The sequence below is a fragment of the Solanum lycopersicum genome, chromosome 4 (genome assembly GCF_036512215.1).
Source record: "Solanum lycopersicum chromosome 4, SLM_r2.1".
NCBI lineage: Eukaryota > Viridiplantae > Streptophyta > Magnoliopsida > Solanales > Solanaceae > Solanum > Solanum lycopersicum.
In genome coordinates this window covers 51,136,376-51,163,448 of record NC_090803.1, presented here as the reverse complement: position 1 = coordinate 51,163,448, position 27,073 = coordinate 51,136,376, and the positions used below count along the sequence as shown (strand labels likewise).

General features: G+C 33.6%; 1 protein-coding gene and 1 long non-coding RNA gene across 2 annotated transcripts; one reads left to right on the top strand and one right to left on the bottom strand.

Annotated features, from left to right (window-relative positions):
• The first annotated feature begins 680 nt into the window (after positions 1–680).
• On the top strand, positions 681–4,109 carry LOC104646974 (uncharacterized). Its single transcript, XR_011220723.1, has 3 exons — positions 681–810; positions 3,011–3,173; positions 3,776–4,109. It is a non-coding gene; the product is annotated as an uncharacterized lncRNA (long non-coding RNA).
• A 20,214-nt stretch (positions 4,110–24,323) lies between these two features.
• Positions 24,324–24,770, bottom strand: LOC138348163 (uncharacterized). Its single transcript, XM_069296776.1, has one exon. The coding sequence runs from the start codon at positions 24,768–24,770 to the stop codon at positions 24,324–24,326; it is 447 nt and encodes a 148-aa protein (XP_069152877.1).
• Between the last annotated feature and the right edge of the window lie 2,303 nt (positions 24,771–27,073).

Sequence of the window (27,073 nt, the reverse complement as noted above, 5' to 3'; positions counted from 1 at the left end):
CACAAGAAACACAAGATTTCAACATTTTCACCTATGTAGAAATCTTGCTAAGATTTTAGTTGAAAAAGAAATGGCGAGCTTTGAATTTTGTTGCAACATTTGTTGACTTTAACAATAATAAACAAACAAAATTCAACCATTTTTGCTATGTTTATCTACAATGGGTATGGACTCCACACTTTTTTGCGATATGGCTGACACCACTCTTTTGTCTACTCGGCTACTATAAATATTGATGGAGGACACTTTTGCAGTTTTGTTGTTGATAGCGTGGATTTTGCTTCTATTGTTGCAAACCGTTAGGTACTTAAATGTTGCAATCACACTCCACATTTATCCTCTCCATAACTAAACGCTAAATTTATTCCTTCTTATCCTAGACGTGCTCTCTGCCGCTGAATAATGCTGAAAAAGAGTCAAAATGCAGCTTGTAGAACGTAAAATCTCGTGTCTCAATGTATGCACTATCATTACATTCAACTCACAAAAGTATTGCAATGTTGGGCCCGTGCTTGCACGGGCAACTCTTACCTAGCCTTATATGGAAGAGAGAGTTTAAAGTTCTTTAACATGTGTGCTCTTTGTCATTCAATTATTTTATAAGGGTATTTTGATCATTTCACCTTATCTAAGTGATGAATTTTTCTTTGAATTCTCCTATTTTCTATACGTGTCTTTTTATCAGGAATTTTCTCAAGCAACACAAAGTTTTCTAATTCAGCTTTAATACCTAAAACTTTTGCTCTTCCATTGTTGTATGTAGAAAATTTCTGTTGCAGCTACTCTGTGTGCGCTGGTGTTATTCTGCAGGTGTGCTTTCAGTCACTATCTTCTCCCTTTTAGATAAATTATTATTGAGAATGAAGAAGACCCAATTTGATTTTTTGTATATCTCACCTGCTAGATTGGATTGCAAGATCTGTTGACGATTAGGTTTACTTTTTTGCTATAAGAGATATTTTGATATGTTTTACTGTGGGTTTCAAATCTGTAGGCTTTTGTTTCGGGTTATAAGAATTTTTTATTTTTAAATTACTTTTGAGCCGTAAGAAATTTCTTCTTTTTGGGATAATAACCTTGCAGATTAAAAGGGGTTGAGCTGTTGAGATTCACTTGTAGCTTTTGAAAGTTTTGTAATTAGTTGCTGAAAGATTCGAATACAACTTTTAATTGAGAATATGCAGTGAGTATACTTTTCGACTAGTTAGATAACATTTTAAGAAATAGAAGTGCTCGAATTAGTCTTTGTCATTATTATACAAATACCATAAATAAATTTATCAGTATTTTACACTGGACATAGAAGAATGAAAGGATAGACGAAAGGAACTTAAAGAGCAACAAGAAGGATATGAAAAGGAAAACGGCTTTTAGCCTTGAATTATTGAAAATGGTATAAAATTACCCTTCATCCATTTATTGGCTTCAAAATGCCCTTTTCATCCACTTTGGGTTCAAAATTGACCACTTTTTAAATTGTTTTAAAATTAAACTCTTTAAATATTTTTTAAAATACTTGACGTTCAACTATTGATTATAATTTTAATTTATTAATATAATTTATAAAAATCAACCCACTACCCACTCATTACCTAACTAAACCTCACTCAATTAATAATCCAATTATAATATCAAAATTGTCATAAACACTACTAAAACACGGTAAAATCATAGATTCTGCAAAATGACATCCACAATTATTCGAGTCCGAATCAAAATCCCAATTAAATGTAGGTTGAGCCGCTTATTTAGGAGGACACTTTCTTTTAAAATTGAATTAGAAATTATTACAGGTAAACAAGTAATTCATCCGAAATTAATTCATGCACTTTTTTAAAATATAATTTTATAAATATTTATGATTTGTTTTAAAACCTTTAATATATTATTTTAAAAAAAGTTACCTATGAAGTAACATTACATAATTGAGAAGTAAGAATAATTAAGATGAACATAGTCAGACTTTTAAGTTTATCAGTGATTTTTATTTAGCCACTAGAATGTATGATAATATACTTCTATAATTTTTAAAAACACTCAATTGGCAGTAGCTTACATTAATAATGTGATGGATTTATTAAGAGGGATTTAATTAATAATGGGTGGGTAATGAATTGATTTATAAATTATACTAATAAGTTAAATTATAACAAATAGTTGAGCACCACGTATTTTAAAAAATATTTAAATAGTTTAAATATAAAAATCGTTAAATAAGTGGTCAATTTTGAACCAAAAGGTGGATGACGAGGGTATTTTGGACCCAATAGGTGGGTGAGAAGGGTATTTTGGAGCCAATAGGTAGGTGGAGCGTAATTTTATACAATTTTTAATACTTTAAAGATATTTTAGGCCCTTTTCCGAAAGAAAAATAAATGTTAAGAATTTAGAGGCTTAGAGCTTGGTAAAAAGCAAACGTGAAAAGCAATCTGATATGTGCATGTTAGATGTTAGGTTACAAAATGAAAAACACGCTTAGTAAAATAGATCGAAAATCCTAAAATTTTGTAATTTGCGAAGTTGAAAAAATAACATGTTGAGATGAGCAACAATGCTCCGTCGAAGAAAGATAAAAGAAGATATATTAGATATGCTAAATGTGACATTAGATATAGCTTATTGTATTGTGATTTAATTTATTAATTTATAATGTATTATACCTTACCTCACAAGAAATGACAAACGTATTCATTACCCCACTGTACTTGAAGCTTTTTATTCAGTGTACACCTAAACTTTATTTTGTTTTATTTACCCTCTGAACTTGCTTATTCATCGAACACGTACACCTTTTCTGTTCACTCACTACGATCGTGTCCACACGCGCACGACACCTAGATGAATATTTTGCCACTTAGTTAAATATTTTGCCACCTAGATAAATATTTTGTCACCTAGATAATGCCAACCTTCACAATTCACAAATCAAACTTTCTCTTATATGACTTGCTCTTGTTTGCTATTGCTTTCATTCCAACAAAATCTATTTTTCCGGCGTTCCACCGGAAAGGTCATCGGAATGTCAACTAAAGAATTCTACTGGAGAATTCAGCGTTTCTACAGTTTTCAACCCAAAATGACGAGTTGCTTTCATTCCTAATGCACACAATATCCGAGAAGAAAACTGCGCGTTGGAAGTGCAGACCCTTCTCAAGAATAAAGCCCATAAATCAGTGAGTGACATTTTTCAATCTCTAAGTAATTGCAATTTCACATTATCTGAAGATTTTATTCTAAACGTGCTTAAACGACACCGTTCTGATTGGAAACCAGCTTTTATCTTCTTCAAATGGATATTAGCAGGTGAAAATCCATGTAGGTATTCACCAAATATTAAATCTTTCAATGAATTCTCGATATTCTTGGTTGTATGAGACGTTTGATGAACTCAACCAAGTGCTTGACGAAATGTCTAAGAGAGGAAATTTGGTTAATGAAAAAACTTATGGTATTTGATTAATAGATATGTTGCAGCTCGTAGAGTTGAAGATGCAAAAGAGTTTTTCTATAAGAGGAAAATTTTTGATTTGGAACTTGATGAATTGTGTTTCAAGAAGAGGATTCCCGAAGCTCTTGAGAAAAATCTGAAATTTGAAAAGGGAGAAGGGATAAAGAAGAATAAATAGCTAAAGAATAGAGAGAGAAAAATTCTTAAAATAAGCCAAATATTAAAGAAAAAATAGATTTTTTACATATATTGTCGTTGTCTTTATGATGTGGCAAAAAATCGCTGTCTCACGCGCCTTGTAGAGTTTAATTTCAGTTTCTATGCCAGGTGGACAGAAAAGGCGTACGTGTTCGATAAATAAGCAAGTTCAGGGGTAATTGAAACAAAATAAAGTTTAGGTGTACACTGAATAATAAGCTTCAAGTTTAGGGGATAATGAATACTTTTGCCCACAAGAAATTGTTTCTTTGTACAGGTAGGTGCATCTCCAATGCCACACAAGTGGCAGAGCAAGCCGGTTGATTTTCTTAATCTTTCAAAATACCTTTCCAACGGCTGGACATATTTCTTTTGCTCCCTAAGTGCTTCGCTTGTATGCTAATTCTTTATTTCCTTTTTGATAACACTTAGCTGATTTATATACTATAACATTGGTTAACTAGACTGCTATGCAACTGTTGTACCTCTTGAGCTTTTCTTTTTTTCTAATTTCCAGTGCAATTTCTTGCTTACTCTTGCTGCTACTCTACATTACCACTTGATGCTACACAAAAAGTTAATTGCATGTACACTTGAATCTTATGTAGGAAGATGTTGAAAAATTATTAGCACTTAAATTAGTGAGATGTATTCATCTTTCTTTTCTTTTTTGGTTGGAGTTTCTCTATTACGGACACTTCATTGTGTTATTCTGCTTTTATTGTAAGTTTTTGTGTTATGTGCTTAACCAAAAAATTGTGAAGGAAGAGAAAGGAATATTTTTAGCTAGGCTCAAGTCATGTTTCACAAATATTGGACAGCCTCTTATTTAAGTTATTTTAACTATCTTCTTATGATTTTAGAACTGCTAAAGTCATACTATCCGTTTGGCAACAGTAGAAGGGCCAATTCTCAATTGGCAACATGTTGGATTCCAATCCAAATCCTACAAGAAATTGATGGCAATAGCTTTATGCAGAGCTTTCCATCATATTTTTTTAGCTTTATATCCTGTTTCAGGATCGATTGATGTGTTGGTAGTTATAATATATGGATAGTAATTGCAACAATAAAGTACTTGACTTCATTTCATCACGTGATCATGAGATATCCTTTATATTATTTGTTACTATTTTATTTGATAAAATTTTATTGTGTAAAACACAATGCGCAAGAGGCCATCAGGTTGATAGAGCTTTGGTTGATCATGATGCTGGGGAGCAACAAACTGAAATTAATGAGAAGACTTCTACACGAATTTTCTCTGAAAAAAGCAGGGCACGCTTACTGATGTTAGTTCTGCTTTTCACACGATTGGTGTGCTGTGATTTCAAAAAAACATGTTATAAGTTGTAAAATTGCAAGTGGTGATTTCAGAGACGAACACGTATTTGTATCAAGAATACCATTACTATCATCAGAGGATGAAAAAAATACCTGTTTCCTCTTTTAAAAGAACACAGTTTTCTATACGTCTATGCTTTGCAATGACTATAAATAAAGCACAGGAACAAACATTAGATTACGTTAAGATTTCGTTTGATTACTCAATCCTCTCTTCTGTCCCATTTGAACATGTGCTTAAGGATCTTAACCATTACTGAAAATTGATTACTGAGATCCTCAATAGCTTAGTGATTCTGATATTGTGTTGAGCCCGTGCTGGCACATGCTATACTTTCTAGTCTTATGTAGAAGAGGGAGTTTTAACATGTGTGTTGTTTGTCTTTTTAAAATGAAATACAAGGATATTTTAGTCATTTACATTTATCAAATTGATAACTCTTGTTGTTCATTTCCTATGTTACATACGTGTCTTCCATAGTAAAGTTGAATAAACACACAGCATAAATGTTCTGGAGGTGTGTTTTTGGCTGCTATATATATAACCATTCTGCTGCCCCTGCTATATGTGTGGATATGTATGTTTTTGGTCATTATTTTCTCCTTTTTGAATTAATCATACATAATTTTTAATGGAGGAAGATCCAATTCGATTTCGCTATTTCTCAAGGTGCTAAATTGAATTGCACATGTAGACTTTACTTTTGTAATAGAGGAAATTTCTTGATAGATTTTCTCTGGGATATTTGTGGACTACGAGATTTGTAGGATTTTGTTTTGGACTGTGACAAATTGCTTCATTTTGGGACAAGAAAACTTGCAGATTAAGAGGGGAGGGGAGGTTAAAATGGGATTGCAATTAACTGCCTCAATCAAAATTCAATCAAAAGTGTTTGAGTGAATTATGTGCCATTGTCCTTGGAGCATATTGTCATTTTTTTGTTCTCACTGGTCCTACTTAGTACTTGAATGATGAAAGCAATGTGTGCTTACATCTTGGATGAATGTGTGCTTACATCTTGGATGATAGAGGCAAGCAGAGGTTGTGTTATTTTTTAAAATCGTCGAAGGTTGAAAATGTAATTCTTTAACTGATCGATGTTTCTAGAATAATAATGATAGGCTATATATGGCGTGGCGAGTAAGAGTAATTTACAAATGTGCAATTTCTCTTTGTATTGTTCTATCTCTAATTTTAATCACAAGTAAATAAATCCTTTGTTTCTTTTTATCTTCGTTTAATATTGTTCTATTCTGTATTATATTATACTTTATTTAATTGTGATTATACAATTATAATCTTAAATACGTACATAAGAAAGATACACTTTCTAAAATCTTAGATATATCCGATAAATTTTCTCAGAGTGTGTCTGGAGAGTTATATCATATATGATTGTCATGTGTGAAGTGCGATTTTAGTTTTAAGACCTAGCAAGTGAGCTGAGAAAATATTCATAAAATTTTTGAGTTCAAAGAAATTCAGTTATCACCTTTTCATTGATTTAGCATTACAGTATATAGGACTTTGGTGCTACTATAACACTTAGCTAATTTGAAGCTCATCATTAATTTGTTTCTTTTTTCATATTTGCACGTGTTTTATAGGTATAGGATGAGATATCTGAATGGAAAGGGAATCCAGTAAGTCTATTAAGTACCTGCATCTATAGTCATAGTAAATTCCTTTCACTTAACATAGGGTTGTAATTATGATTTTACGCCTTTGGAATGTTCAATACTCTTTATTCCTTGTCCAGGATAAAATTTTGAAGAGGAAAAACAAGCTAAAAGTGTTTGACACTAATTTCATGACATAACTCAATGATAGTTCAAGGTAACAACTTAAAGTGTCCAATATGCTGATTTTTAAATTCTTAAAAGAAATGATTATCCCATAAGCAAGATCTACGCAGGATGTCTCTACTTTTGGCAGCATAGAGTTTATCTTCCGAAACAGCTTCGACTCAAAAAAAAAAAGAGGCTTGAAAGATATAAGAGTGCGAAGCTATAAAGAAATATGAGAAATTTTAAGCTACAATTGATGATACAAATTTAAACTATTTTTATCGTCTCTCGAATTTTAAACTATTTTACTATAGAACAATAGTTTTTACATATAAATTTTATTGGGGCTCATGGATATATTGTTATATTGCTCTTCATGTAATTGGATCTATTGTTATATTGCTTTTCATGTAATTGAGTGTGATACTTAGAGGCGAATTCAGGATTTGAACTTCGTGGGTGCCAAGGAGACACATTGCTTAGATCACTAAATCAACCTTAGGTTTCGATTCCACACAAAGTTCATAAAGCTTAACATTTTTTTAAATAATTTTACTAATATTTATATATTATTTATTTATGATATTTCTCGACGAGTTTACATATTTTAAATTACTTATATTTGTAAAGATGTCCGTTGCTAACAAACTAAACGAATCACTTTAATATTAATCATCACTCTTATTTCATATTTCATTTTTTTATCTACTGCATGGAAGAAAGTCATATTTTAAATATTTACTTAATCAATTCTAAAAATATTAAAAAATAGAATTTTTTTTATTTTATTAGGAAAAAGGATTTATTATAACTAAATAAAAATTAAAGATGAAGTTACTATGATATTATTTACAAAATACATCACATTATTGTATTTAAATTACAAAATGAGATTAAGAAAAATATTACTATGTCCATATTTTTAGCTAAAATGTTTTCAAAAGAAAAGAAAAAAGAAAGGGATTCTTTAAAAACAATAATTTTATTAGAAAATAGAAAAAAATTATGTTCATTAGAGGCGTATTTTTGACATAATAAAATAATAACATAGACATTTTTAGGGTCAAAATATTAGTAGTGGAGACATTTTTTGAATAAATTATAAACCATATGGACATTTTTAATAAAATTATTAATAGAGAACATCTTCATTTTAACGTGACAGCATAACTATTTTTAACACTTCTCCATCAAACAAATAACTAATAACAAATTATAAAAAATTAAAGATTAATAAATTAAATTAGTCTACAATAATTACTAATTAAAACAAAGTCAACTAGAATTTAAAAGAAAAAGGGGAAATATAATCTTCAAAATATGAATTGTTGAAGCTAAATTCCTCATCCTGCTGATTTTTTATTTTTTTTTTAAATGTTATCATCCAAATTTGATCTGGGGTCTGAGAGGCGGGAGTACCACCCTCTACCAGTGGCACTACAACGCCTTTTGGTTCTGTGGGTGCCATTTATTTGTTTATGCAAATGATACATATATACACTTATACATATATCGCGTTTCGATCGAAGCTCGTGGGTAGCGTGACCCACCACAATTCTAAGTAGATCCCCCCGTGGTGATACTACCTTGTTGTACTCACCAGGTTGTTGCATTTACTTATTTCTAGCAATTGAAGTAGTTTTGATAATTGTGGTCAACGTACTACTTAGAGATTATGGTTTTTGAAAATATTATGTTGTATGAGCTATTTGGATGATGTAAAACAGGTACATTGGCCCTTTTCATTTATTAATTGATCAATTGGACATATATTTTTGTAGTTACAATTAGTTTAACAACTTGAGTTACAACTGGAAAAATAAATTGTTTAAGAACATGAAATGAAAGTAGTAACTGTGTGTAGTCCTTCCTTAATATGTACTCTCAGTTGCTTTGATGAATATTGTTTTATTTAAATCGTGTCAATCCATATAAAGAAGGAAAACCTACATAAATATAGTATAATAATAAAATATTTAGTATTTATATAATAGAAAAAAAAGTATTTATTATTTATAGTAGTACCATTTTTTTCTTTCACTTGATGACTTTTAATTTATTTAGCATCAATTAAATGGCTGAATCATGTTGGGCCGTGCATGCACCGGTCATTTTTTCTAGGGCAACTTTCACATATAGCAAACAAAAAATTCATATTTGTATGCTATAGCAAAGTTTGCATAAGTGCTGCTTCATAGCAAACATAAAACTATATAATTCGCTATACATATACAATTGTATAATTCGTTGGCCTAAATTGTATAATTCGCTGGCCTATTTCGCTGCAATTGTATAACTCGCTATCCTATTTCACTGCAATTGTATAATGCACAATTGTATAATTCGCTGCCTATTTCGCTGCAATATTTGTATGAAATTTGCTTTGCATACAATTGAATCGAAGTAAAATGTATGTATATTGCATAATTATAAGTGTATAGGAAGAAGATATATGTTTCTCTCGCTTTATACAAAAACAGAAACACAATATATACACTTCTGTTGTATAAAGTGAGAGAAAATTGTATTTCACTTCAATTGTATAATTCGCAATTGTATAATTCGTTGGTCTTTTTCGCTGCAATATTTGTATAAAATTTGCATTTGTCTACAATTGAACTGAAGTAAAATGTTTGTAAATTATATAATTAAGTGTATAGCACGAAGATATATTATTTTTGCATGTGTATATACAATTTTCTCTCGCTTTATACAAACAGAAACACAATTTATACATTTCTGTGTATAAAGTGAGAGAGGCGAGCAGAGGGAGAGTGGCGAGCGAGATTTTTGGGAGAGAAGCGATTGACAAACTTTGACTAATGTTTGCTATGGAGCACAATTAAATCAAACCATAACTACATTTATTTTAGGTTATTAGTTTGCTATTATATATAATTATCCCCTTTTTTCTAGTGTGTGTGTGTGTGTGTGTATATATATATATATATATATATATGAGGGAGTTTTAACTTTCACATGTTAGCTTCATGTCAATATATTTGAAGTTGAGGGCATATTTGACTTTTCAACAAATTCTTTTACGTGTCTTTCATTCCTGACAAACATAAATAATCCACAAGTGTAGGAACTTCAACTTATTCTCCATGATCTGATTGCTGAAGATATGGTAGTAAATGAAGCTTTTCAAGTGGCTGCAATGATCGAGAAGTTGCCTCCTTCGTGAAATGATTTCAAGAATTATCTAAAGTACAAGCGTAAAGAAATGAAGCTTGAAGATCTTTTGATTCGGCTCAAGATTGAGGAAGATAACAAAAACTCCGAAAAGAAGTCGCGTAAGGGTTCAACAATCATTGGAGTTAATATTGTTGAAGAAGCTCCTACCAAAGACAAAAAGAGAAAGAAGTCCAACGGGCAGAAGTCAGAACAGGCCAAGAAGAAATTCAAAGACAACTGTTACAATTCTGGCAAGGCTGGTCATAGGTCTTCTGACTATCATGCTCCAAGAAAGGACAAAAACAAAGGCAAAGGCAAAAGTCAAGCAAACATCGTGGAAAAGATGGAAGATGCAGATGACTTGTGTTTAATGATATCGGAGTGTGACTTAGTTGGAAATCCCAAGGAGTGGTTTCTCGACTCAGGTGCCACTAGACATATTTGTTCTGCGAAAGAAGCCTTTGCAACGTACTCTCTTGCTAAGTACAATGAAGATTTATTCATGGGAAACACAACAACAACAAGGATTGCAGGAACTGGGAAAGTAATGTTGAAAATGACATCTGGCAAGTGTTGACTTTGAACAATATTCTGCATGTCCCTAATATTAGGAAGAATTTAGTTTCTGCTGCACTACTCGTTTAGAACGGGTTTAAGTGTGTCCTAGTTAGTGATAAAGTTGCAATAAGTAAGAATGAAATGTTCATATGAAAGGGCTACATCAAAGAGGGTCTTTTGAAACTAAATGTAATGGTTGTTGACAGTATTAATAAAAATTCTGCTTCTGTTTACTTATTGGAGTTAAATGATTTATGGCATGCCCGTTCGGGACATGTAAATTATAAAGCCTTGCGAAAATTGGTTAATCTAGAAGTATTGCTTGATTTTAAATGCGATAAGTTGAAATGCGAAATTTGTGTGGAAAGTAAGTTTGTTATACATCCTTACAAGTCTGTTGAAAGAAATTCTAAAACTTTAGACTTAATTCACACAGATATATGCGATATGAAGTCAACACCATCTCGTGGTGGGAAAAAGTATTTTATAACTTTTATTGATGATTGCACTCGATTTTGTTATGTATATTTGCTTAATAGTAAGGATGAAGCAATTGATGCATTTAAGCAATACAAAAATGAAGTGGAAAACCAATTAAATCTAAAGATAAAAATGATTCGGAGTGATAGGGGTGGAGAATATGAATATCCTTTTGCAGAGATATGTTTGGAATATGGTATTATTCATCAAACTACTGCACCTTATACTCCACAGTCAAACGGTTTGGCAGAACGGAAGAACAGAATATTAAAGGAAATGATGAATGCCTTAATGATCAATTCTGGTTCACCGCAAAACCTTTGGGGGGAAGTCATCCTTACAGCTAATAAAATACTCAATAGAGTACCCCATCGAAAAACACAATCAATTCCATATGAGTTGTGAAAGGAAGAAAACCCAACTTGAAATATTTCAAAGTGTGGGGGTGTTTAGCCAAGGTAGAGGTTCCTTTACCGAAGAGGGTTAAAATTGGATCCAAAACAATAGATTGTGTCTTTATTAGGTATGCTTTGAATAGTAAAGCCTGTCGATTTTTGGTTCACATATCTGATAATCCTGACATTCATGTTAATACGATAATTAAATCAGATAATGCAGAGTATTATGAAAATATTTATCGTATAAAACTGAAAGTGAGTCAACAAGTGAAAGACCTAAACAACCACGAGAAGAATCAATGGAAAACATTCTAACTAGGGAGGAACCTAGGCGTAGTACTCGGCAACGAAAATCTGCTTCTTTCGGACCAAATTTTGTAACACTATTGCTTGAAAATGAGCCTCAAACATTTAAAGCAGCTATGTCTTCATCAGAGTCAACTTATTGAAAAAAGTAGTCAACAGTGAGATTGAATCAATTTTAAGCAATCACACTTTGGAATTAGCTGATCTTCCTTCAGGAAATAAAACTTTAGGATCAAAGTGGATCTTTAAAAGGAAAATGAAACCTGATGGGACTATTGACAAATATAAGGCTAGACTGGTAGTCAAAGGGTACAGACAAAAGGAAGGTTTGGACTACTTTGACACATACTCTCCAGTAACAAGGATAACATCAATTAGGATGTTAATAGCACCAGCAGCGGTGCATGATCTTAAAATTCACCAAATGGATGTAAAGACAACCTTCTTGAATGGAGAGTTGGAGGAAGAAATATACACGGAACAACCTGAAGGGTTTATAGTTCCTGGTAAAGAAAAGAAAGTGTGCAGACTTGTGAAGTCACTTTATGGACTCAAGCAAGCACCCAAACAATGGCATGCTAAATTTGACCAAACAATGTTGGTAAATAGATTCAAGATTAACGAATGTAATAAATGTGTTTACATTAATAATGTTATGAACCATGAAGTTATTGTTTGTTTGTATGTTGATGACATGTTAATAATGAGTAAACATATTGACGATATAAATGTTACTAAGCGCATGTTGTCTAGCATGTTCGATATGAAAGACTTAGGAGTTGCTGATTTGATCTTAGGGGTCAGGATTATCAAAACTCCCAGGGACTAGCATTATCTCAATCTAATTATATTGATGAAAAAGTATTGGATAAGTTCAAATACTTGAATTTCAGTGTTGTCAAAACTCCAAATGATTTAAGTTGTACATTTAAAAAGAATGAAGGTCAAAGTGACTCTCAATTGGAATATGCCAGAGTGTTGAAAAGTTTGATGTATATTATGAATTGCACGCGACCAAATATAGCATGTTCTATTAGTAAACTAAGTCGGTACACTAGTAATCCGAATCAAACTCACTGGATGGCTATGAAACGTGTGTTGTTATGCTTTGCATTATAATAAATACCCTGCTGTGATTGAAGGATATAGTGATGCAAATTTCATCACCGGGTCAAATGATGTAAAATCCACGAGTGGTTATGTATTCATACTTGGTGGAAGAGCTGTCTCTTGAAAATCGTCCAAACAGACATGTATTGCTCGCTCCACAATGGAATTTGAATTCATTGCATTGTATAAGGCTGGTGAAAAAGCGGAATGACTCCGGAATTTCCTAGAGGATATTCCATTCTGGCCCAAACGTGTTGGACCAATTTGCATACATTGCTATAGCCAAGCAACAATAGGTAGGGCAGGGAGCGTTATGTACAACAGAAAGTCTCGTCATATACAACGGAGACATAACACCGTAAGACAACTGTTCTCTAGTGGAATTATCACAATTGAATCTGTAAGGTCAAGCGATAATGTGTCAGATCCACTAACGAAAGGCCTAGTGAGAGAGACAGTTGAAAGATCATCTAAGGGAATGGATTTACAGCTTAGGACAAGTCAGCATAACAGTAACTCTATCTAGCAGACTGGAGATCCCAAGAGCTAGATTCAAGGAGAAAAACAAAGTTGTGGCTGACGGTTCGACATTGTCAATTAACTCAATCCATTCTCATGATGAAGACAATGTTCAGGAAAAAGTTAAGACTTTAAGGCTTGTTAATGAGGTAATAAAACTTAAAGTTTTTAATGATTTGCTAAGTTTGGTAGATTTGACCAAATAGTGTATTTATGAGATGACACTGTTAGAAATCACCTATGTGAGTGTGAAGTGGAAGACGCTTCAAAGAGAATTTCATGTCAAAAGCCTATTCTCTATACACTCATGAAACCAGGAGGTGTTCATGGCTAAAACGAAAACAACCGTAAGAACCATAAACAATAAAGTGTTAATTGTGTGACATATGGTTGTCTAGGTATAAACCAAAGCTCAACGGTTCAAAGATATCACATTTACCGATTGACCGAGTATATTCGATATACGTTCACTACGAAAAGTCCAAGGGGAAACCTACTTATCTAGATGCCATTCATCCTTGCTTGTAAAGTACACAATTGTCCGTGCATTCCTATGTTATAAACATTCCCCATCAATGTGGGGGATTGTTGGGTATGTAGCAAGAATTGATGGGAAATAGAGGAAATGAGAGAAATTTGAAAAGTTGGGAACTTGAAAAGTCCTCTAATGCTTTAATAAAAAAGGCAATTGTCCCTTATCGGTAATGGAAAAGAAAATAGTAGAGTTTAAATACATAAACACTCCTATTTATTGTTAAAAGGGTTGGAAAGTGGGACCCCCTCGCGCCGTCGTCGTCGTCGCTCGCTTCGGCTTCGACTTTGGCAAATGATCGAGAGATTATTTTTTGGACAAAATTTATTTTAATTATTTATTTAATTAATTAAATGGCCAAAATTTTCAATTAATTAGTTGATAACAGAAGTTAACCGAAATATTTTCAACTTTTTAGTTAACCCGACCCGACTCGAATCCGTGCGCGTGATCCATTTTAATTTTCGTTATATTTAAAATTCCCTCCATGACTATTCTGAAAGGTTGCAACTTTCAGGAACAGTCATACCATTTGTAATTTTGCAGCCTTTCATTAATGGTCGTGTATATTCTGAAAGGGTTGCAACCTTTCAAAATATATTCTTCTTGCCTATAAATACCACTCAGTCTTCAGAATATTTTTCAACAAATTTTCTGATCTTCCTTCTTCTTCTAAACACATATTTCTTCGTGTACTTTTCTGCTGTGGATTGATTCTCTGACAGTAGAGTTTTTGGTATCTACAGTCTATTGATTAAGATCATTTTACCTTGGGAGGTTATATTCGAAATCAAACCTTGGATACTAGAGGGGAATAATTTTCTTAAGGGGACACTCTGAATTCAGTGGACTTGATTTTCTTCCAAACTAAAAAGATTATATCAGATTCTGGTAAGTTTTTACAAATTCAAGTATTTTTTGACAAATAAATTTCTGTTCATCTTACTTTCTGATTCTATAAATTTCAGTTACTTCGTGTTTTGAACAATTTATTACAAGCAGTAATTTCTGATTTTGATAATACAGATTGGCAAACAATGTTTTGATCCTTTTTAAAACTTTTATTTTTGAATTTATGCATATGTCAGTATCTTTTATTGTGGTCCATAAGATCTGATAGAAGAGCTAGGAAATCTGTCCCTAGATTTCTCACGCACTACAGGCATAAGCTTGAAAAACTTATTTTATTATATACTTTTGAGATACATGCTTAGCTTGACTCCAATTAACAAGGGATGGTGTTGGAAAGTAAAATACATTGTCAGGTATATAAAGCTCTAACCTGTAAAGTCATTACTGAGAACTCAAATCTCTTTAAAGTTGCTTTAATAGCTTCCATAACTATCCCTTTAATAATGAAAAGGATACAGATGATAAATATCAAATGAGCAGGGTAATTGACATTCCCCTTTTTTTTAACCAAAATTTTTTTGGAGTTCTTTTGTTTAGTTAAATGTGATTCAACTCTAGCTGCATATTTGTTTTAATTGAGGTATACTCTAAGTTGAGTAGTGGCTAAACCAAAGTAAAATGATAACTCTGCGAGTAAAATGTTGTTTGCATCACAATTTGATGGAATCTGGAGTTAATGATACATCTTGATAAGTGTATGTGATCCGTGCAATTACTGTCCATTCTTCATTAAATTGCAGGAAAAAATGAATGAGAAGCGTGACATATGCGCATCTGGCATTGCTCCTAAATGGACTAATGCATATTTAAAGATTATACATTATCTCCATGAAAGATATTATTTATAGAGAAGACATGCGTGATAGCAGCTAGGTTATTCTCTTTTTGATGTTGTGGTGTTTACGAACTGATGTCTATAATGAAGAAAAGTAGAGGGAATATGTAGGTAAATGTTCAACTGCTCCTGGTTTATACTGTATTGACTATTTTGGAGCGCTTTTAAATGGTGCACAAAAATCTTCTCAGGTTGTTCTCGGTTTTGCAGGGTAATAACATCTATAAGATTAATTCAAATGGGTCTATTTCATTGCCATTGACACTTTTCTTTCTTTCATCTTCCTAATTCCTCAAGTGAGCACCATGCTAGTCTGACTAAGGTAAGGGGGAAGACCTCATTTCGTCAATCATATCTATTCGTCTTAGTCCTGAGGCTTCAGTGATTCAATCCGACATTTCATTTCACCCTTCATCATTTGATTTTTCTCATCTAAGAGCTGATCTTACAAAAAGAGTACAGTGTGATAACAAGTGAAAATCGGCAAACAAATTGCCGTTTGAGGTGAGTTCCTCAACCCTATTCTTTCTCCTTTATTCCATCAGCTTGATATATCCTAATCTCCTTCAATGAAAAATCTCTGAGAAGGTTGTCATATTTGACAATTTTCAGTGCTCTTATTTCAAGTAACTAGGTGGCTAAAATGTCTTGCATTAGTGTTATGTGTGCGCGAAGTAGAGATTTATAGTGTTCTTTCATCACCATTGGGTGTTTGAAGTTGAAGAAACCATTGGGCGTCTAACTACAACTGCTCTTTCCCGACTACTTCTGCAAGAGAATGTATCTTGCTGGACTAGCTGATGTCTACCACCTCTTTATGCAACGTTGAATCATTGTTGGACTTGCTGATGCCGATCACCACTTTGTGCATTGTCGAATTATTTTTGCCCTTGGATTTATTCGTGTTCCTACAGTGGCACCTTGAACAGAATTTCAAGCAGCAAGGAGAAAAGGTAATGACAGTTTTCTCTTCCTCATACATGTTCGGTGAATCATTTTCAAATATCAGTCATTGTCACAAACGAATTAAGAATAGTAAAAAAAGAAGACCATATTGAAACTTCCTTATAACTTACCAATCAACATAGATATGTAATATTAAATTTTAATCAAAGCAAAAATCATTTCGGAGTCTCTAAATTTCAACAACTTATTATAGTTGTACTACCCTGTTATCTAGAATCCCTTGGCAAAATACATTCACACATAATTTTGTGGCGATTATATTTGGTTAATCCAATTAAGACCAAGCTGTGCACTTACGGAAAGTGGAAGTGGACTTATTAAGTGAATTTCCAAAAAGAAATAGAGAAGACGAGAGAGGGCGAGGACATAATAAGAAGGATTGTTTTGTGACTCATGACCCACTTGATTTTTGTTAACACTTACATTTTTTTTATTGTCATTACTATGTTTTCATGTCATTACTTTTTTCTTTAATGTGTACAGTAGAGTTATTAGAGGACCTAATATGTTTGCCGCTCTTGCCATGAGGACAAACATCGAACATATACCTTGCAAAGACGCTATGAGAGAATGAAGATATTTTAAACATCATATAAGTTGCTTGTGTTAAAGTTCAATAAAGTAACTCAATTTGTATTGTATAATCTTTATGTTATTGACAGCAATGATTTATTACTTATGCTATTGGGAAGTTGTATTCTGAAGAAACCTATCCCCTAGAACAAGAACCAGATTCTTGTAAGTTGGTTTTAGGTCAGAACACAAACACTTGTTAAATTAAAAACCTTCCTCAATTAAGGAAGGGAAAATTTCATTTTATTAATACAACTAGATGATTTTATGATTACAACTCAATAATCAATAACCTCACCGCTACAACAACTCTCGATTAACTATAATCGACTACTTTTACACTCCAAAAGGCCAAATCCACCTTTTGTTACAAACCTCACCAAAGCTCAACTCTACAAGAAGCCAAACCCACCTCTTGTACAAAAAAAGTAACTAACAACTCAACAATGAATCAAGAAAATAGTTTTACACGTTCAAGACTTTCTAACTCAAGAACTTCTTGAACTTAGCAACACTATCGATCTCAAAGGCTTTTACTGAATGTCTCTCACTTTTCTCTCTATGTAAAAGTCGTGTCTTCCTCTTTTGCGTTTGATCTCTTTTTATAGATATTTCTTCTGCCTTCTCGTGTCTTGAATCCTTATCAAACAAGGTAAGAAAATTGTAATTGTAGTTAAACAAGGAGTACTGATTTTACCTTTTATTGTACAATCCTTTTTCTATACAACTTCCTTACTTAATAAAATATATTAAGGTTTCCTTATTTGTATCAACTTGTATTTTCAGCATCTTTAGCACTTGTACATTTACTTGTTTAATTTTGGCTGCGACAATTAATTCCGATGGCTTCGACACTGTGATACTGGCTGCGAACTGCGACAATTATTTGCATTACATATATTTGCATTTCTTGTTTGTCATCAAAACACCAATTTTATGTTCTTGTAGAATTACCAGATTCTATCATATTCCCTCTTTTTGATGAAGACAAACCTGTGTGCTGCAACATATAATAATCTTCCCCCTTTTGACAAATAAAAAAGAGTCCAATAACAGCTAAACAAAACAAGATAACATCCACAACAACACTTTAAGCTCAGTCAGTTGAGCAAAAAAAATGTTCTGGCAACACAAAGAGAAATATCAACACAAAGTTAAGGAATCAAAAGAACCAGGTGCAAAAAAGATGCTTTTCAAGTTGAAGATTTGCTAGGCTTGGTGGAGGTAGAAGCAAGCATATCAAGTACTCTATCAACCCTTGCATTGTTAGCAAGCTGCTGCTGCACCAACTGATCTTTTAACCTATGAATCTCAGCATTTGAAGTATGAAGTTCAACACACAAATTCTTGTTTTCCAATTCAAGAGTGGCATATTTTTCTTCTGCCACTTTGAGTTTCCTGAGTAATTGAGCAACAGGACCAGATGAACGTGGAGAAGCATTAGCAACCTTCTTCGATTCCATGGGAATGCCACAATTAGCAAGAATAGCTTGAGTAAACATATCTGCACGAGTCAAGACCCTTCATTCTCCCAATGGTACTTCAAATGCATTAAACACTCTAGTTAAAATATTCCCAAATGCTAATTGATGAGAATCAAGTTGAGGATCAACGATTCTAGCAAAGTGTTTGATGATCAATATGGGCCAGTCAATACGTTCTTTACTTCAAGAGCATTCATAAGTCCCATGTCCCTTATGGAAGCAATGTGACGTTGATGACCCCCGGGTAATATTCCCTTATGTACTATTTCAAAGAGAAGCTTATGAACTGATCCCATGATACCTTTTAACATAGTCTGTGCCCTAGAATTGGCTATTCCATGAGAAAACTTAGCTGGAAGACTAGAATGCTCATCAAAAACCCAATGATAATCAGTAATACCCACAGATGGTATGTGTAAAATTTCTCCAAGCTTAGTTGCATAAAAACAATCTCAACTCCCTTCACACTAGAAGATACCACATCCCCTTCCAAGATCTTTAAATTTGTGTAAAAATCTAATACTTCTTGTTCATAAATCAGATTAGGTTCAAGAAATAGCTCCTCCTATCCCTGAAACCGTAGTAACTCACAGACCTACCCAGACGACGACGCTTCCCACTGGATGTCGCACCACCAGTTGGTTTGATTACATTCACACTCCGAGTTACTGGTCTGTGCGGACGAACTTGTTTGACTGCAATGTGTTTTTGTGGCCTTCTTGGTTTTTGAGGGTTAAGTGTGCTGAGAAGAATGTCATCAGTGTTTAGTGAATGTGGGGATGGTGGTAGAGGGGAGTTAGGTAGGTTTTGAGGAGTGGGTTTCTGGGATGGAGAAGAAGAGGGTTTTTTAGTGGTAGTGGTAATGGGTGTTTCTGGGACTGTTGTTAGTGGTGATTCTGTGACTGGTGATGGTGGTGATTTTGTGACTGGTGGTGGAGTTGATTCTGTGACTAGTGGTGGTGGTGATGTAGGCTGAACTGATTTTGGGGAAGATTGAGAAGAGGTAGACGGTTTGCTTGTGGGTTGATTTTCTTCTCCCTGAGCAGGTACTGTATCAATGGAGGGGTTCTCTTCCCCCTGAGAAGATGCATTGTCAGATGAATTTTTATCATCTGAGTAAGCAACAAGAAAATTAACCATGGTGATGAAAGAGGATTTTTCTGAAAAATGGAAGAAGAGAAGGAGTTGGTTGCTTGTTTGGAGGAAGTGCTCTATTGGGAACGGTTTTGGTGTTATTTTCGAGGGGTTTTAGTAATTATGAGGGATTGACATTGAAGGAACGTGTGTATTGAAGGTTGCACCTGCTTTTCAAAGAAGTGACATATGAGAGAGAAAGACAAATAGTTTTCCTTTTTTTTTGTTTTTTGATTGCTGATGTTCCGTGCTTAGTGTAAAGCAGTTGTAGAACCAACTAGACTGGACCTGGTTCTTACATCCTGAGGACTTGGTAAAGCAGTAATCAATCCGAAAAGATAAGCCCTAGCGAAAGTCAATTTTTCTGAAATGATTCTCTTCCTAGTGCTCTGGTAAAAATATCCGCAACTTGATCCTCAATTTTGCAGAATGTCATTACTATGTTCCCTTTCTCAACATTATCACGAAGGAAGTGATGTCTATTATCTACGTGTTTGGTACGTTTGTGCTGAACCGGGTTTTTGGCCATGTTCATAGAACTGGTATTATCACAGAGAATGGGAATATAATCGGTTTTTATACCAAAATCTTTAAGCTGTTGTTTTATCAAAAGAAGTTGGGTACAACAAGACGCAGCTGCCACATACTTAGCTTCAGCAGTGGATAAAACAACCGAATTTAGTTTTCTAGTTGCCCAGGATATTAGACATGGTCCTAAGAAGTGTGCCATTCGAGAGGTGCTTTTTCTATCTACCGTATGTACTGCATAGTCTGCATCAGCAAATCCCTTTAGATTGATTGTGTCTCCAGTTGGATACCAGAGGACCAGGTTCATTGTGCCTTTTAGATATCTCAAGATTCTTTTGACAGCTTTTATATGTGATTCCTTGGGACAGGATGAAAACGTGCGCATAGACCAACACTGAACACTATATCAGGTCTACTGGCAGTAAGGTATATGAGTGATCCAATCATACCTCTATATCTAGTGTCATTTACTGGTAAACCTGGTTCATCTTTATCAAGCTTTGTTGTTGTCCCAATGGGTGTGTCATTTGACTTAGCTTCGTTCATATCATATTTCTTCAGTAATTCCTTAATGTATTTTTGTTGATGAATTGATGTGCCAGCTGGAGTTTGTTTAATTTGGAGTCCTAAAAAAGTTTAGTTCTCCCATCATACTCATCTCAAATTCACTATTCATTAGTTGAGCAAATTCTACTCCTAGTGAGTCATTAGTTCCTCCAAATATGATATCATCTACATATACTTGAACTATGAACAGATCTTCACCTTGTTTTCGAAGAAACAATGTGTTATCAATTTTTCCTCTTGTGTATCCATGTGTGAGAAGAAAAGTGGACAATCGATCATACCATGCTCTAGGTGCTTACTTTAGCCCATAGAGCGCTTTGTCTAGTTTGTATACATGATCAGGGTACTTGGTATTTTCAAAATCAGGGGGTTGTTTCACATACACCTCTTCTTGTAGATAACCATTTAAGAAGTCACTTTTGACATCCACTGATAGAGTTTAAATTCTATGTGAGCAGTATATGCGATCAATATTCTGATTGCTTCAATTCTTGCTACGGGTGCAAAAGTTTCATCGTAGTCTATCCCTTCTTCTTGGTTATATCCTTGTACAACTAGCCTAGCTTTGTTGCGTATGATTTGTCCTTATTCATCGAGCTTATTTCTATACACCCACCTTGATCCTATTACTGTTCTCTTTTGAGGTTTTGGAACCAAGTTCCATACTCTGCTTCTTTCAAATTGATTAAGTTCTTCTTGCATAGCACTAATCCAATCAGAGTCTAATAGTGCTTCTTTTATATTTTTTGGCTCAATCAGGGATACATAGGCAGAAAAAGCACACATACTAAGTAATTTGGATCTTGTTGAGATGCCTGAGTTAAGAGGAGTAAGAATGTTTTGTAAAGGATGAGAACTTTGATGCTTCCAGCTGTGAGTTTGGATGTTTACTGGCTCTTGAGATTCAGCACGACCAGTTTCAGTAGCAGACTGAGAGGGTATAAATTCTTCTTCCCATATTTTTGGTTCTGATGACTTGGAGCAGGTTCCTTAATTCTGTTCATCCTCTGAATTTCCTTCAACTTCACTGTTATTTTCATTAAAGACAACATGAACACTTTCTTCTACACGGTTTGTTCTTTTATTAAGTACTTTGTAGGCCTTGCTTTGTGAAGAATAGCCCAAAAAAATTCCTTCATCACTCTTGGCATCAAATTTTCTCAAGTTGTCTTTATCATTATTGTGTATAAAACATACATACCCAAATGCCCTAAGATGTCTTAAATTTGGTTTTCTTCCTTTTAGCAACTCATATGGTGTTTTGTTTAACACTGATATGATCATGCATCTATTTATTAGATAGCACCCTGTGTTTACTGCTTCAGCCCAATAGGATTTTGGAAGTTTGCTTGAGATCAACATTGTTCTTGCGATATCTTCCAGTGTTCTATTTTTCCGCTCAACTACACTGTTTGGTTGTGGTGTTCTAGGTGCTGAAAAGTTATGCTCAATCCCATTTGGAATACAAAATTGTAGGAATTGTGAGCTTTCAAACTCCATTCATGATCAGATAGGATGCTAATTATTTCTTTGTTGAATTTTTTCTGAACCAGCTTTGCAAAGATTTCAAACATAGTGAATGTTTCATCCTTTGTTGCAAGAAACAGTGTCCAAGTGAATCTTGAATAATCATCGACTATTACAAACACATATCTTTTCTCACCTCTGCTTTGTACACGCATTGGTCCACACAAATCAATGTGAAGCAGTTCTAATTGCTTGGTAGTACTGACTGTCGACTTTGGCTTGAATGATGATCTCACTTGTTTTCCTTTAATGCAGGTTTCACATACTTTGTTGTTACTTAAGCTTTTGGTTGGCAGTCCCCTAACCAGGTCCTTAGATATAAGTTTTTTATTGTTGTCATGCTTATGTGTCCTATTCTTTTGTGCCAGAGCATGGAACAATCAGAAACTGCAGTTAGACATTTAAGAGTATCTTTCTTAGAATCAACAATCTTGGTTTTATACACATTCTTGTGTCTCTTTCCTAGTAGAACTAGGTTCCCAGTCACTGAATTTGTCACTCTGCATTCTTTTTCTGTAAAGAGTACATTGTTTCCTTTATCACATATTTGAGATACACTCAATAGACTATGTTGTAGACCATTCACATAGTATACGTTTTTAATTGCATGAGTACTCATAGACCCAACCTTTCCAATTTCCTGAGTTTCCCTATTTTTTCCATTACCAAAGGCAACGTTTTCTCCTTTGAAGTTTTTGAGTGAGAGAAAGCTACTTTTATCTCCAGTCATGTGTCTGAAACATGCACTATCCAAGTACCATTGTTGTTGCTTCCTTCTCACTAATCCCTGCAATTAATTTCGGGGGTTTGATTTTGGTACCCAGATCCACTTTGTTTCTTAAAAAATGGATGAATAAGATTTTTTCTGGCCCATCTGGGAAGAGATTTGACTGTAGGGATTTGTTTTTGTTCATTGGTTTCTCATGATGAGGTTTTCTTAAAGAGTTTAAATTTTTGTTATGAGCAATCAATTTTCTTCGACAATCGTAACTCTTATGCCTTACCAGCCCACTGTCATGCATAAACAATCTATGTTAGGATTTTTCACTTGAGGACTAGTTTTATCAAAACCTATCCCATGTCTCTCAGAAGTACGATTTTTGTGAATGTTGTCAAGCAATATGGAGGACCTGATCCATCTCATTCCGTTCTCAGCTTCAGTTTTAGTCACAAGAAGCTCTTTGGTTAGCTCTTCATTCCTTTTACTTACCAAGTCTAGGTTTTTACTTAGCTCAGTATTTTTGAATAATAAATGAAGATTTTGTTTTTCGAGCTTCTTGTTTTCTTCTCTTAATGATGCATAGTCTTCTATTATCAATTGTCTTTTTGAGTCTATTGTTTTATATGCATCGATGAGGGTGTATAGTAAAGATTCTAGCTCCCTTTTTGAGTATGAGTTTACATTGTCTTATATGTGATGAAGACTAGCCTTTTCATTCATATCGTCTTCCTCTTTGTTCTCTTCAGAATCTGATCCAGCCATGAGTGCTAATATAGTTTCTTGGGATTTGGAGGTTTCCTTTTCTTCCTTGGTTTCCACTGCTGCTAGGGCAAGAAAGACATAATCATCTTCTTGTTCTAGTGCAAGAAAGGATTTTTTTCTGTCTCATCATCCTTAGATTCTTCCTCGGATGAATTCCCCATTAATGCAAAGGCCTTTTTCATTGAGATATCTGCCGCTTGAGTTGTCCTTCTTCTGTTTGAAGGAACAAACTTATCTTTCTTAATGTCTTTTCCCTTCTCAGAGTTTGTCTTTTTCTACTCTAAAGCCCAAAGTGGACAGAATTTGATGAAGTGATCTGGACTTCCGCACTTATGATAAACCTGGTCTTTAGTGTTTTCATTGGATCTTTGAGAAGTTTTCTTTTGGAATGTTTGTCCTCTTTTCAGCATTTTGGTGAACCTTTTTGTTATAAGGGCGATATTTTCATCCTCAAAATCATCTAATGCAGTTGCCTTCAGAACCAGGTTCCCTTCCTTTCTCTTTCCTCCGATTTTTTTTCTTGAGTTCATATGTGATGAGGTTACCAATCAACTCATCCATGGCCAGTGCATTTAGGTCGCAGGCTTCAGTGATAGCCTCGACTTTGCTTTTCCAAGTTTCAGGAAGGACACTCAAGAGTTTCCTTACTGCCTTTCCATTGGGAACTATCTCTCCCAAGGAATACATCTCATTGATGATTGAAGTGAACCTAGTGTGCATATCCTGTAAAATCTCTCCTTCTGCCATTCTGAATAGTTCATATTGTCTGTTTAAGTTATCAATTTTTGACTTCTTAACTTGCGTTGTTCCTTCATGAGCAGTTTGGAGTGTTTCCCATATGGTTTTGGCATCTTGACAAGACGAGATTCGATTGTATTCGTCTTGTCCTATACCATGGATCATAATTTTCTTGGCTTTGGCATTGTTTTGAATTGCAAGCTTGTCTTCAGCATTCCATTTTTTTCTTTCCTTTGGTATTTTTTGGTGATTCCATCAGTTGCAATTTTCATAGGTATAGTTGTTCCATCTAGAATGACTCCCCATAGATCAGAATTTTCGCTGATAAGATGATCATCATACGATTTTTCCACCATCCATAGTATTTGCCATTGAATAGTGGTGGTCGTGTTTGTGAAGCTCCCTCTTGTGAGGTAGGTGGTGCTGCCATTGAATCTTTTCAAGGTGTGAATCTTTTATCGAAAAGATCTGCTCTGATACCAATTGAAGAAACCTATCCCCTAGAACAAGAACAAGGTTCTTGTAAGTTGGTTTTAAGTTAGAACACAAACAATTGTTAAATTATAAACCTTCCTCAATCAAGGAAGGGAAAACTTCGTTTTATTAATTCAACTAGATGATTGTATGATTACAACTCAATAATCAATAACCTCACCACTACAACAACTCTCGATTAACTATAATCGACTAATTCTACTCTCCAAAAGGCCAAATCCACCTTTTGTTACAAACCTCACCAAAGCTCAACTCTACAAGAAGCCAAACCCACCTCTTGTACAAAAAAAGTAACTAACAACTCAACAATGAATCAAGAAAATAGTTTTACACGTTCAAGACTTTCTAACTCAAGAACTTCTTGAACTTAGCAACACTATCGATCTCAAAGGCTTTTACTGAATGTCTCTCACTTTTCTCTCTATGTAAAAGTCGTGTCTTCCTCTTTTGCGTTTGATCTCTTTTTATAGATATTTCTTCTGCCTTCTCGTGTCTTGAATCCTTATCAAACAAGGTAAGAAAATTGTAATTGTAGTTATTCAAGGAGTACCAATTTTACCTTTTATTGTACAATCCTTTTCCTATACAACTTCCTTACTTAATAAAATATATTAAGGTTTCCTTATTTATATCAACTTGTATTTTCAACATCTTTAGCACTTGTACATTTACTTGTTTAATTTTGGTTGCGACAATTAATTCTGATGGCTTCGACACTGCGATACTGGCTGCGAACTGCGACAGTTATTTGCATTACATATATTTGCATTTCTTGTCTATCATCAAAACACCAATTTTATGTTCTTGTAGAATTACCAGATTCTATCATATTCAAATTGGAAAAATTAATGTAGTGTTATACTGAATTCTTTCCTTTTTCATATTAATGTACGAGTATCATACCATTACATAAAGCCAAACATATCATATTATTGTCTATTGAGTTGTATTCATTCTCAAATGAGTTCTTGAAAAGCTTAATAATTACTTTGAGCGATCAATCATCTCTAATTAATAATATTTTGTTGGGCACGGGTCGTGTTCTTCTAGTATATATATAGGGTATAGAAAGACATGCCTTTAATAATTCAAAATACAATAAACTTAAATTTATCCATTTAGATCTAACAATAATGCTTTTGATAAGTGAATTAAGTTTTTCAAGATTTTCTCCTTAATTTTGCCACTCATTTTTATCAAATATATCATAAATCTACAACAAGGCAGACTACCATTTAGCCTGTAAGTAAAGCAAAAGTTGAAATATTTTTCTAGTTTTCTTTTACTATTTCATTTTTGCTCACTTGGTAGATCACATCCGCAATCTTAGGGTTTTGTTATCCTCTAAATTGTTTTTCAATTTTCTTATATTTGTTTGGTTAAAGGTATTAATTAAAGAATATTTTCTCTCAAATAGAAAAAATTAAGTTTCGTAAGTAGCAGTATGCGTTAATTTATCTAGATTGTATACAAAATAATTTTGAGATAATAATTTGAGTTTTTGGCTAAAATAATCTTTTAATTATGACTCAAATCTAATATACATTCTTATATTATCTAAGTGGGCAAAGAACATCCTTATATTATCCAAAAAATAATAAGAATCATCTTTCAATCTATTTTTTTATTAAGAAATCGAGTGAACCAATAAAAAAATAGTTTTAAATTTGATTGTGTCTTAGCCACACGAAAAGAATAAAGTTACCTAAAAAATAAGGATATGGATAGGAAATAATCTTTTCATTCTCAGAATTTAAATTTTGTGTATTGTTAGTTTATATTTTTTTGCATTATCAAGTAAATTGACTTGCAACGATACATAATTTTTGAAATATTTATATGATAGGCTTCGATGGTTAGAAAAATTATGTAAAAAAATTCATTTAAAAAACATTACGTTCAACTATTTAAAGAGTTTCTTTAATAAATTATTCAGTACATATGTATGTCATATACAATGCAATTTGCATTTT

Excerpts from the sequence above, each read along its gene's own strand:
- LOC138348163 (XM_069296776.1), bottom strand. The coding sequence starts at position 24,770 with ATGATCCATGGTATAGGACAAGACGAATACAATCGAATCTCGTCTTGT.